The sequence below is a fragment of the Echinops telfairi genome, unplaced genomic scaffold (genome assembly GCF_000313985.2).
Source record: "Echinops telfairi isolate 266 unplaced genomic scaffold, ASM31398v2 ScPeMD7_7472;HRSCAF=8510, whole genome shotgun sequence".
Taxonomy (NCBI): Eukaryota; Metazoa; Chordata; class Mammalia; order Afrosoricida; family Tenrecidae; genus Echinops; species Echinops telfairi.
Window position 1 is genome coordinate 2,884,749 of NW_022111376.1, and position 12,442 is coordinate 2,897,190.

The following is a 12,442-nucleotide window of genomic DNA, read 5'->3' on the forward strand; positions in this document are numbered from 1 at the left end:
TAGCTCTTTCCTCTATTTCCTTTGACTTTCCTCTTGTCCTACTATCATGCTCAGCCTTCATTTGGGTTTCAGTGATTCCTCTGGGTTATATCGCCCTTCATCAATCCCTAGCTCTTCAACATTTTGAAGAGATCTTGTGCAGATTTCCTCAGTGCAATGGATCATCTGATTTCTTTTTTTTTTTTTTCATCTGATTTCTTAACGACCGCTGCCATGAGCATTGTGGATTCAAGCAAGATGAAATCCTTGACAACTTCAATCTTTATCCATTTGTGATGTTACCTATTATTGGCCCAGTTGTGAGAATTTTGGTTTTCTTTACATTTCTTTAAGTAAAGCCTGAATTGACTCGATGGCAGTGAGTCAGGAGTGTGGGTTTTCCCTTGAGTTATAGTCCCTGCTGAAGGCTGCAGTCTTTGATTGGCATCCATACCACCCATACTGGATGCCATCGATTCTGACGCACAGTGCCCCGAGGGGACAGATAGAACAATCTCTGTAGGGTTCTGAGATGGTAACTCTTCACTCGAGTAGAATGCTTCCTTCCTCCCAGAGCAATCTACAAACTCCATGCAGCTCACCTGAAAATACCAACACTCTTCTCACCAGAAATGGGAAAATAAATCCTCAAATTTATATGGAATGATAAAGAACCCCCAAGGAGCTAAAGCAATCCTACAGAAGAAACAAGCAGGAAGGATCACATGTGCTGATTTCCAAACATCCTGTAAAGTATGAGGGCCTGGGCTTTGGGAGACACTGTCTGACACAAAACAAAAAGTAGGAAAGTCTAAACCAAAACAGATGAACAGGACCTCACAAAAATAAAATGTGTCTATTCATAAAAATTTTACAAAAGGAACAGACAGTCTACGGAATGGGAAAAAAATTGTGGAAACGATATATATTCAATTAAGGTATAATATCCACAACCGAATAAAACACAGAAGAACCCCAATCCAAAAGATAGTAGGATGTAATAAAACGTAGAACAAGTTGAAAGTGGGTTAAAAGGAAAACTAAATGGTAAGATGTTAAAATGTACCCTACCTCATGTACACTGGTACGGACAGGAACTGGAAACACAGGGAATCCAGGACCGATGAACCCTTCAGGACCAGTGCTGAGAGTGGCGATACTGGGAGGGTGGAGGAAAGGTGGGGTTGAAAGGGGGAACCGATTATAAGGATCTGCATATAACCTCCTCCCTGGGGGATGGACAACAGAAAAGTGGGTGAGGGGAGATGTCAGACAGCGTAAGACATGACAAAATAATAATAATTTATGAATTGTGAAGGGTTCATGAGGGAGGGGGAAGCAGGGAGGGAGGGAAAAATGAGGAGCTGATATCAAGGGCTCAAGTAGAAAGCAAATGTTTTGAGAATGATGAGGGCAACAAATGTGCTTGACACAATGGATGGATGTGTGGATTGTGATGAGTTGTACAAGCCCCCAATAAAATGATTTTTAAAGAAATGTACCCTACCTCTATCTGCAGTAATCCACAATCTGATGCCTTCTGTCTGTGGAAAAGACTCTTCATGTCCTTGGACAATGGACGTAGGAGATTCATTGTAGATTTGCTCCAAATAGGGGGCTCTGGAAGCTCTGGTAGTCTCCTCCTCTGATCTTGGAATTTATTGTTAATTCTTTCATCATACTAGTTGGTGTGCCTCTTCCGTGTGGTCTTAGGTGACACCTCACTTGTTGGCTGCTTACTTGAAGAGAAGCCATTAAGACCCCCAGGAGCTATTCTTTCTGATGGCCAGGCACTCTCTGATTTCTTTGCCATGCTTACTGTAGCACTCATATCTCAGTGATTCTTTCCTGAAGGCAAGTATGGAGTAGGGCCACATCATTCGAACTCATTGTTCTTAGATTAGGGTTTATGATTAAGGACGAGCTCAAAATCCACTCATATATCTCTGATCCACTTTAGAGACAGAATGATTATTGCATTAAGAAATATTATAAATAATCCCCATGGGGCATATGGAAATTCTATTAATAGTATCATTAATCTAGCCTATGGTATAGGATTTAAGATAGATATACTGTTGGGAAAAAGAAAGTATACCTGTATAAGACAGCTTTTCTTAGGCTAAAATGCATGCATTATTGGCTTGTACATATAGAAAGCTAAGTGACTACACACTACTCAAACAATGACGGTTGGAAACAGAGCAAAGCTTTCAGCAACTCTCGTTCGCTAAGGCAGGACTACGCCTGCTGGACTAAGACGTGTCATACAAAAGCAAAGAGAGGGTGAAAATAGAAAATACATGACAGTCTTAGGTTGCAATTACTAAGTACCCTCCAAGCAAGACATTTAAGTCAAAGCCAATGACTTCCAAATCCACAACTTTGGTATAACAACAGTCATCTGCTTCTTCTCACATGAGTAAGGTGACCAGATTTTAACACTGGTAAAGCGGGACACCATTGACTGGGGAGGGGTGGGGTGGGGTTCTTGATTAAAGATTTGGTCTATATGGAGCAACAAAAATTTTCATAGAACGCAAAAATAGTATTGTAATATATATTTTTAACTTTCAACATAAGTGCCATTTACAAATATAAGACATTAAAAATTATGTATAGTATTATTTTACTCTTTGGCATATTTCTCATTTGAGTGAATTTTTTTTAGTAGATGGCTGTTGTTGTTTAAAAGGTCATGAAAATTTTCACGAGAATTTGTTAAATTATATCTCACACATAAAATGTCTTTCAAAGTCTCAACACTTAATTGTGAATTTTCTGATGTCCACACTTTATTTACCGTAGAAAAAAATGCGTTCAGTCGCAGCATTAGTTCCTGGTAAGGACCGAGCATATTCCACAATTTTTAGTGCATCATTGTATGGAACACGGTTCGTTTCAAAATGATGAAATATTTCTAACCATTTGTTCTCTATTGTGATTTTTGCTGATGCCCAATGTTTAACCTTTTCCTTATCAATATATTTTTTAATAATGATGCCTCATTAAAAAGATGTTTTGGAAATATTACTATAGAGGAGATTTTGAGTAATATGATTGAATGATTTTTGCACATCATTCCAGTACTGTCTGCTAAATTCAAGAAAATTTATGTATTTATGAAATAAATTACTGACCTAAATTATCTGAATAGCTGATTTGTCACATCACTTGTTTAACTAGCTCTAGCATGCAGTATGCTGTGTATCATGTGAGAGACAGTTACAAAATGTTTTCGTCATGGCCAATGCCAAAAAACGCCATTGTTCATTAAGTCCAAGCAATGGTGGTCGAATTCTAACAACTGATCAACAATGCGAACTTTGATAAGCAGTTCTCGCTAATCAGTTCTCAACAATTATTTGTTATTATTAAAGTTTAACATTTTTTAAATGAACAAAAATGATATAAAACTCATATCCTGGTGAAATAGCCACATGGCAGCCGAAAACCGTATATTCCCTTCCCGTTCTCCCGCCGCTCCCTAGCTTGTCGTGCATTCTTTCCAAAAATCAGGACTTTTTAAAAAACACCACTGAACGCGGGACAAATTGTTAAAAATCGGGACTGTCCCGCCAAAAGCAGGACGTCTGGTCACCTTACATATGAGGGCGTCTGAGGTTGTAAAGTAGACCATCTCATTTGTACTCATGGTGAGTTTGAGCAGCTAATATTTTAATGAGCAGGCCGATGCTTAACCCACTGTGCCACCAGGGCTCCTTCATTAGACATTCAAACCCAAACCAAACCCACTACCATCAAGTCAATTTTGACTCATAGTTACGGTGGCAGTATATAATCTGTCAATTTGAGCAAAGGGGTGGAGTCTAGCCCGTCAATCAAGTCATAGCCAGTCATGCTTCTGTGTAGGCATGGCCTTTTCCTGAGGATTCTGGAACTCCTGTCTTCCTCCCTGGAGGCGGGATACACACTCTCCCTAAGAGACATTCCTGTTGACAAGGCAGATGGAGCTACACTGATGTAGTCAGAACCCTGGAGCAGGAGGAACCTCGTGGAGACCCTGGCCAGCGCTGAGATGCTTGCACTGCCACTGGATCCACAAGAATTGCCATCTACTGGCCTGTGATCGTCCTGCATTTGGCATCATTGCATGTGTTTCATGAGTCTGAACAGGACTTTATAGATTGGTGTAGGACATATGGGCTAATATCACTTATGAACTTGATCTGGACTGGGCTAGGATATTTTCTCAATATACAATTGCTCTTGTATATAAAGCTCTTTCTTTTCTTTTGATAAAGCTCTATCTTATACATGTATGCACGTCTATGAATTTGTTTCTCTATTCCACCAAGACTAACACAATGACACAAAATAGAGTTTCTGAGAGGAAATCTTTCCGGAAGCAGATGGCCTCATCTTTTTCCCATGGAGTGTCGGGTGGGTTTGAACCACTGACCTTTTTTTGATAATCAGCTGAAACAGTCAATCAATATGGTTCTCTCAGCCATGCTTCATTTGATGTATTGTCAATTCTAGCCTCTATGCCAGGTTAGAATACCATTTTAGAGCGAGTCCTCTGTTGTGTTAATGGATAGTATTAAGGTGGGATATAGTCTGAGTCTCCATCTTACTAGAGGGTGTAAAGTTTTGTTTCCTTGAGGCTATGATCTTCTGAAAGACAAAAACCATATCTCCATGTAAGAAGGAGCTATTTCAGAAGAAGTCCCAGGACCTTAGGGTAGCAGATGGACCTGGGGCCTCCACTCCAGCACTCCCTCAATGTAAGAATACTTTGTTCTATTAAACTGGCATTCTATGAGGCTCACCTTCCCGACACAATTGCTGAAGACAAAGTGGGTGCATAAGCAAATTGGTGAAGAAAGCTGATGGTGCCCGGCTATCAAAAGATATAGCATCTGGGGTCTTAAAGGCTTGCAGGTAAACAAGCGGCCAACTAGCTCAGAAGCAACAAAGCCCACATGGAAGAAGCACATCAGCCTGTGTGATCATGAGGTGTCGAAGGGATCAGGTATCATCAGAACAAAAAATCCCATCATTGTAAATGAGGGGGAGTGCCGGATGGAGACCCAAAGCCCATCTGTAGGCAATTGGATATCCCCTTACGGAAAGGTCAAAGGTCGTGGGGAAGAGACAGCCAGTCAGGGTGCTGTGTAGCGACAATGAAACACAACTTTCCTCTAGTTCCTAAATGCTTCCTCCCCCACCTCCCCACTATCATGATCCCAATTCTACCTTACAAATCTGGCTAGACCAGAGGATGTACACTGGTATAGATAGGAACTGGAAACACAGGGAATCCAGGGTGGATGATCCCTTCAGGACCAGTGCTGAGAGTGGCAATACTGGGAGGGTAGAGGGAGGATGGTGTGGTAAAGGGGAACTGATTACAGGGATCTACATATGACCTCTTCTCTGGGGGACGGGCAACAGAAAAGTGGGTGAAGGGAGACGTCGGACAGTGTAAGATATGACAAAACAATAACTTATAAATTATCAAGGGCTCATGAGGGAGGGGCGAGCGGGGAGGGAGGGGGAAAAAGGAGCTGATGCCAGGGGCTTAAGTGGAGAGCAAATGTTTTGAGAATGAGGGCAATTAATGTACAAATGTGCTTTACACAATTGAGGTATGTATGGATCGTGATGAGTTATATGAGCCCCTAATAGAATGATTTTTTTAAAAATTATACATGCAAATAAAAGTGACTTGTCCAATTTTAAAAAGAAGACGTCCCAGGACCATCCAGAAAGACGCGTTTGAGGTCTGTGCTTGCAGTGGGGGAGGGTGGGACCACAGGCACCAGAGGGTGTGGCACTGAGGCCAGGGACAAGGAATCCAGGGGTCAGAACAGAAGAGCTGGGCTGAAGCGACCAGGGGGCTGTGAGGCAGAGCAGCAGGCTGCCTTCCTGGGTCTTGGAGGCAGGGGTCAAGGGGCCACGTGGCTGAGGACCAGAGATTGGTTGTGTTAACTTGAGGCACTGCTGCGGATCAATGACTATCTTTCGTGTTGATCCTAGCTTGTGGTAACCTATGAACTTCCCTAGTAAGCCCCCACAATTGTGAGCATTGTTGGTGAGTTGTTGACAACGGGCTGTCGACCCCAGCATCGTATTGTGTGAGGAACTGGAAAAGAAGGATGGAGGGTAGAGGCATGCCTGACCTCTGCCTCGTGGCCAGAGGGAAGCCAGAGGAGGGCAGACAGCCCCTGAGCTGTTTTGGCAAGAGTCCAACTCCTAAGCCCCAGTGCCACCAGGGCTCCGTCATTAGCCATTCAAAACAACCAACCTGGCCGGCATCGAGTCCGATTCTGAATCATAGGGACCTTATAGGACAGACTAAAACTGCTCCTTAGGGTTTCTGAGGCTGTAACTCTTTAAAGGAGCTGACTGCCTCATCTTTCTCTCATGGAGTGGCTAGTGGATTCAAACTGCTCATCTTGAGATTAGCAGCCTAACTTGTAACCCACTATGACACCATAGGGCTCATTTCCCTTAGCCATTACTCACTGCCACCGCGTTCACCTAGAGAGTGTTTTGGAGGCAGTAATCTTTACAGGAGCAGACAGACACATCTTTGTCCCTTGGAGTGGCTGCTGGGTTAGAACCACTGACCCTGTGGTCAGCTGTCCAGTGGTTACCTGCTAGCGCCACTGCATACTCCTTAGCCATTCCATTCCAAACAAACAAACAAACAAACTCACTGCCATCAAGTTGACTCCCACTCATCGTGACCCTATAGGACAGAGTAGAACTGCCCCTGTGGGGTTCTGAGACTTGTGATCTTTTTTGGTTTTTAATCATTTTTGGGGGGGCTGGTACAACTCTTATCACAACCCATGCATCCATCCATTGTGTCGAGAACATTTGTACATTTGTTGTACATTTCTCAAAACATTTGCTTTCTGAGACTTTCGGTCTTTATGGGGGTAGCCAGTCACGTCTTTCTCTGGAGGAGCAGCTGGTGAGTTTGAACTGTTGCCTTTGCTATTAGCAGCTCCATGTGTAATCCACTTTCCCAGGAGGGCTCCTCCCATTAGCCATTATGGAGATGAAAATCAAAACCGCAGTGAGATACCATCTTATTCCCAGCAGAATAACGATGACAAAACTGCTAGCTGCTGGCGAGGACTGTGAATTGGCAGAGCTGTTATGGGGGAAAGGGAGCCCTGGTGGTGTAGTGGTTTCACACGGGGGCTGTGAGCCACAAGGTTGGCAGTTTGAAACCATCAGCCACTCCTTGGGAGAAAGACTGGGCTTTCTCCTATAGAGTTGCCATCTCAGAAACCCCCAGGGGCAGTTCGACCCTGTCCTGTGGGGTCACTGTGAGTCAGTGGACTCGAGGACAGAGAGAAGTACCATCTGATGCAACAATTCCAGTCGGAGGCCTAGACCTGAAAGCCCTGGAAGCAGCCACCGGCGCAGACAGACCCAGGTAGACCAAGGGTCATTGCTGCGCTCCGCGTCAGAGAGCATGGTGCTAAGTACAAGGGAAAGAGGGTCTTTGTTGTTGCTTTGAATACAGTGATTGGAAGTTGGTGGTGGTGGGATGATTTGGGAAAAGACTGTGAAGATGATTGCACCCTGTGAAGCGTACCAGGAACGCCTGACGGACGGGACGGTTGTCTGCTGGGCTGTGTGCACTCCTATAGTTCTGTCATTGGAGGAGCACATTCAACCCCATGAATTGTCTAAAGAATGCTGAAGGTGAAGTGCTGTCAGCTGGAGACCAGGACAGTCCCACCACCTGGGAAGCCTCCAAGTTGCCTCAGTCTCCCAGGTGGCGGAACGTTGGGTTGTGTTCTGGGGAAAAAAGGAAGCACTGACCAGCTCCACCTTTGTTAGCTGTGCTGAAAACCGTAACCTTCTTTTTGAAACGACTGCTTTCCTTTCCCGTTTTCCAGTTCTTCTGTGCATGTTTGCACCTCGTGTGAGATTTCCTTCCACATCAGCTTCCAGACAATTTAAAAAAATCCTTTCGCTGCTCTCATAGTTATTATTTCCAGAGCTCTTTTTAACTCTCTGAAATCACGTGGCTTTGGGCCTGATCTTATAAAGGCACTGTCTTGTAAGACGTGGCTGCCAGTGTTCTGTTTCTCCGGTTTCCTCTCAGATGGGTCGTTTCTTAAGAGTGGGGCCCTGGGGGCTGATGGGAGGATCTGCCACTGGGTCCTTGACTAGTGAGCTGCTGCCCCGTCACAAGAGGAAGGGGTCCGGCTAAAGATCTATGCAATGGCTCGTTTTAGGGTGGACTTGACTGGGCCATGGAGCCCTGTTAACTCTAAGGGAAGTGTGAGTGGCTAAACAGCAAAGCCAGAGGCTTGCCAGGGAGCATCCTGCCTCCAGTCTGTAGCCCAACTCAAATTCCAAACTGCCTGCTATTGAGTCGATTCTCATAGCAGTCCTAGAAGACAGGGCCGAATGGTCCCTGTGGGTTTTCAGACTGGAACTCTTTATGGTCGGATAGTCAGCGGGCTGGAATTCCTCTCTCCCTCCTCTGTCTGACCTATGGATTGGAGCACAAGACTGCTGGGATCTCCAGCCTAGTCACCTGACCTATGGATTTGGGACTTGCAACTTCTCAAAGGGAATCTGCTTAATCGACCGACCTTCTTATCCAAGAGAATCCTGGCACACACCTCTGCTTCCATGTGTGCCTCCTAAGCTGAGCCTGATGCTTTCAGGCTCCCACGGCTCCCTGCCTCCCTCTCCAGACTGGGAAGTGGTGGCTTTGCATGTGCTCCCCTTTCACTCTTGGGAGACATCTTTTAATTTTATTTCCAAGAACCAACTTTGGGCCAGTCTTCATCCTTTTTATTAAGTCCGCTTTCTTTATTATTATTTCCCTCTTTCTATGTCCTTTGTGTGCATTCTATTCAGGTTTTGAAACGTCCTGAGTTCATCTGTTTCTGCACAAGTCTGCCCTGAGTGCTTGCCCGTATTTTTCATCTGTAGTGTTCATTTAGATCCACTCTGGGTGTTTTAAAAGTTTCATTATAAATCTTGAACAAGTGAGTTATTGGCCAATGTATTTTAAAAGTTCCAAATCTATCAGGGGTGGGGGGGCTTCTTTTAGTTTTATGATCAATTCCTTATTGCACTTTGCTGTCATTTGAGAGTATGCTGTATATGATATCGATCCTTTTTCATATTTGCCGAGACCTGTTTTGTGACATTGAAGGGAATGGGTTTCAGTAACTGTTCAGCACTGATTGCTCTCCACTAGCTGTCTTCTGGCCAGCACTCCTTCCATCTGTTGCAGCATAGGGCATGGAGGCAGCCCTCGGAACCATCTTGCTACTGAAGCTTCGGCAAGAGGCATATTGACTTCGAGGGCTCAGGGGTGATATTCTTGCTTTCCATGCAAGAGTTGGAGGTTTGATTCCTGCCCAAGCCACCTTAGACAGGGTCACCATCTGTCAGTGAAGGCTGGAGTGTTGCTATGATGCTGAACAGGTTTCAGCAAAGCTTCTGGATTAAGACTAGGAAGAAAGGCTTGGCACTCTCTTTCCAAAACTCAGCCCATGAAAACTATAGAGCACAACAATTGGACCAGAACAAGCATTCTGTGACTAGTGCAGGACCGGGCGGTGTTTTAATCTGGGGTACATGAGACGGGGACCAAGTCAATAGCAGCTAACACCACGGCCACTCTCTATCAGCCCCTGGGAGGCCGGGTGTTGACTGCCCTCGGGTTACCACCGCCTTGGGTCACCAGTGAATAGTGAGTGCTGGCTCTGCCTCAGTGATGGCCTCGATTGCCTGGAGGGGGGTTCATCAGCACCGTGCCCTTGGCACAAGCAGCTAGCTCCCTAGGTTACAACCTAGATGCCCCTCCCTCCTTCCCTCCCTCCCTCCCATACCCCACAGACAGAGGCAGGGAGCTTTTTCATGGCTGCTTTTTACTGAGGGGACTGAGGGAGGCTCCTGGCCCGGGGGTTCAGGGGCCAGTAAAGGCACACGGTGGAAGTGGGGTCCCCTTCTTCTGGTGAGGGCCGGCTTGGCACAACAATGCCTCTGGCAGACCCCTCTTTGGCACTGAGCTGGGAACACTGGGACCCTTACTCACGGCAGCTGGAACCACAGGAGGCAGCTGGCAGTGTAGGCTGGCAGAGCGGTGATGCCCAGGGCTGTAGGTTTGGCACCGGGTGGATTCCTGCCCGGTCTTGCCTTCCCCACTGGCAGGAAGCTCACATAGGCAGTTAGGACATATACAAACCGACACTCAAATAAATTAGGTTTTGGAATAAGAAAAGGCTCGGGACCGAGCGGGGCCCTGCTCCAATCCCGTCGTGTTTGGCAGCCAATGCTGGGTCCTCCGAGGGCATGATTTGGCCAGGCTTCTGCTGGGTTGATGGGGCACAGGATCTTCGAGGGACAAAAGGGCAGATGGAGCGAGGACTTAGGTCTCAGGCTTGCACATACCCTGCCTGTTCCCTGGGCCCCAAAGAAAACTAAGGGACCAACTCCAATAACAGGCCACAGTTACTGACTTGTGGTGCCACGGGGCAGAGAACAGCTCTGCTCCGTAGGGTTTTCAACGGCTGACTTTTCGTTTTGGAAGTCAAATGCCAGGCCTTTCTTCCAAGGCACCTTTTGGTCAGCAGTGGAACCCAGTCACTGAGCACACGCCCCAGGGACATGGGCTCGGGGAGGGGTGCACAAGGAGGGGGAGGCGTGCAGGGATGGGCAGCGGGGGGTGGGGGGCTGCTGTTTCCTTCATATGATCCAATAGCTCAGGGGAGGGGATGGGGCCGAGGGTCCAGAGTTGGGGTGCTGATTCAGGTGGTGATGCCTGGGAGGAGCCCAGGTCCTGGGGGGCTAGAGGCCGGGGGTGACCCAGAGGTGGCTGCCTCGCCTAAGATTTGGCAGAGCTCCTGCAAGCGCTGCTGCATCTTGGGGATCCCCGCTAGCTGCTGCTCGAGCCGTTGCTTCTCTTCGGTCAGGCTCAGGCGAGCCGCAGAGTCCAGCTTCTCAAACTTCCAGCCGCCCTCTCCGTCGAACTGCAGCAAGTGCGTGTGGTACTTCCTGGACGGGAGATGGGCTAAGGCTGCCTGGCCAGCCAGCGGAAGGCAGTTGGGGCGGGGGTGGGGTACAGTGGGTCGAGGACACCTACCACAGGGAGGGGCGGTGGGTGATGGAGAGGAGGGCGATGCCCGCGTCCTTGGCAGCCTGGAAGATCTTGCCCTCCACATCGATGCTGACGGCGCTGGTACACTCATCCAGGAGGGCGTACTTAGGCCTGGGGGTGGAGGGAGCCCATTGGCAGCCTGTGGGCCACCCCATGGGACCCCCCAGCCCCGTTGCCTTCCGCCCACCTACTTGTGGTAGAACATGCGTGCCATGCCAATCCTCTGCTTCTCGCCACCGGACAGCACGTCCTTCCAGTCACACACGGCCTCCCAACCTTGGGAGAGGGCCAAGCGTGTTGGTATGGGGGGGAGCAGATCTCCCTGGGCTACCCAGTGTTTGCCTCCAGGCCAGGCCGGCACAGGCTGGGGAATGGACTGGCCTGTCAGGGCCGTGGGGCTGAGATGAGAGGGTCCTGCAGCTGACCTGTTCATGCAGTGGGACTATGCAACTAAATCCTGGCCAGTGGGGTGTAAGTAGGTTCCTTTTTTCTCCTGCTGTCTGCTGTGGATCTGTCACCCAGAGGTGACCTAGGGAAGGGAGGCCCCCCCCACCAGCTGTGCCTGCCTCTCTCAGGGGCATCATCTGTGAGGGTCTTCAACCAACCATGTGGGGTCTGTGGCTCACCACACTTCTGTCCCAGCAAGTCCCAGGGCTTTTAGAGGCTCCTATCACTCGCGTGGCCCGAGCCTCCCTACCTCCCTCCCGCTGGAGGATGTGGTGCAGGTGAACGATGTCCAGGATGGCCTCCAGGTGCTGCTCTGAGTAGCCCTTCCTGAGCATGTCGGCCACCGAGTCCGGGTAGATGATCTGGTCTCGCAGTGAGCCCACCGACATGTAGGGCCTGAAGGGCATAGGGGTCACAGGGCTGTACTGGCATTGGCCAGGCAGACATGGAAGTGCAGACGCACCATGGGCACCAACACCCACATGTGCACACACGTACACACACCGCATGGGCATGCACACACATGATGGCCGGGGAGGGGGGCAGAAGGTGGTCGCTGCTTACCTCTGTGGGATGTAGAACATGCGCTGGGGTGGGGGCTTGTAGAGCACACCCCCATAAGTCGGCCACAGCCCGCCGAGGATGCGGAACAGTGAGCTTTTGCCGCAGCCGTTGGGGCCCGTGATGAGCAGGTGCATGCCCTCCTCCACCTGCAAGGGGGACACAGTCCTGGGCCCACCCTCCCTGGTGGGGGTTCCAGGGGGTATGCTCCAGGGGCCTGAATGGCATACCCTTAGAAAGTCAGAGTCACCCTCCCCAGGGACTGACATCAAAGAGAAAACGAATGACCCTGGCTCCACCCACATTCTTTTGTGCTTCCCCTCTGCCTGAAGTGGGGCCCCA

General features: G+C 48.3%; 1 protein-coding gene across 2 annotated transcripts in view; it reads right to left on the reverse strand.

Moving 5' to 3' along the window:
- Nucleotides 1-12,442, reverse strand: part of ABCD1 (ATP binding cassette subfamily D member 1) — a 45,407-nt gene that overhangs the window by 6,758 nt on the left and 26,207 nt on the right. The window contains exons 6-10 of one of the 2 annotated variants that reach the window (XM_045285531.1): nucleotides 12,104-12,249; nucleotides 11,790-11,935; nucleotides 11,284-11,368; nucleotides 11,078-11,203; nucleotides 9,837-10,989 (exon numbers count right to left, since the gene is read on the reverse strand). In XM_045285531.1, the coding sequence (XP_045141466.1) occupies nucleotides 10,743-10,989; nucleotides 11,078-11,203; nucleotides 11,284-11,368; nucleotides 11,790-11,935; nucleotides 12,104-12,249 (750 nt within the window). In that variant the 3' untranslated portion in view covers nucleotides 9,837-10,742. Of the gene's footprint in view, nucleotides 1-9,836; nucleotides 10,990-11,077; nucleotides 11,204-11,283; nucleotides 11,369-11,789; nucleotides 11,936-12,103; nucleotides 12,250-12,442 lie in introns of those variants that run through there. The other variant, XM_045285532.1, reaches the window with a different exon arrangement.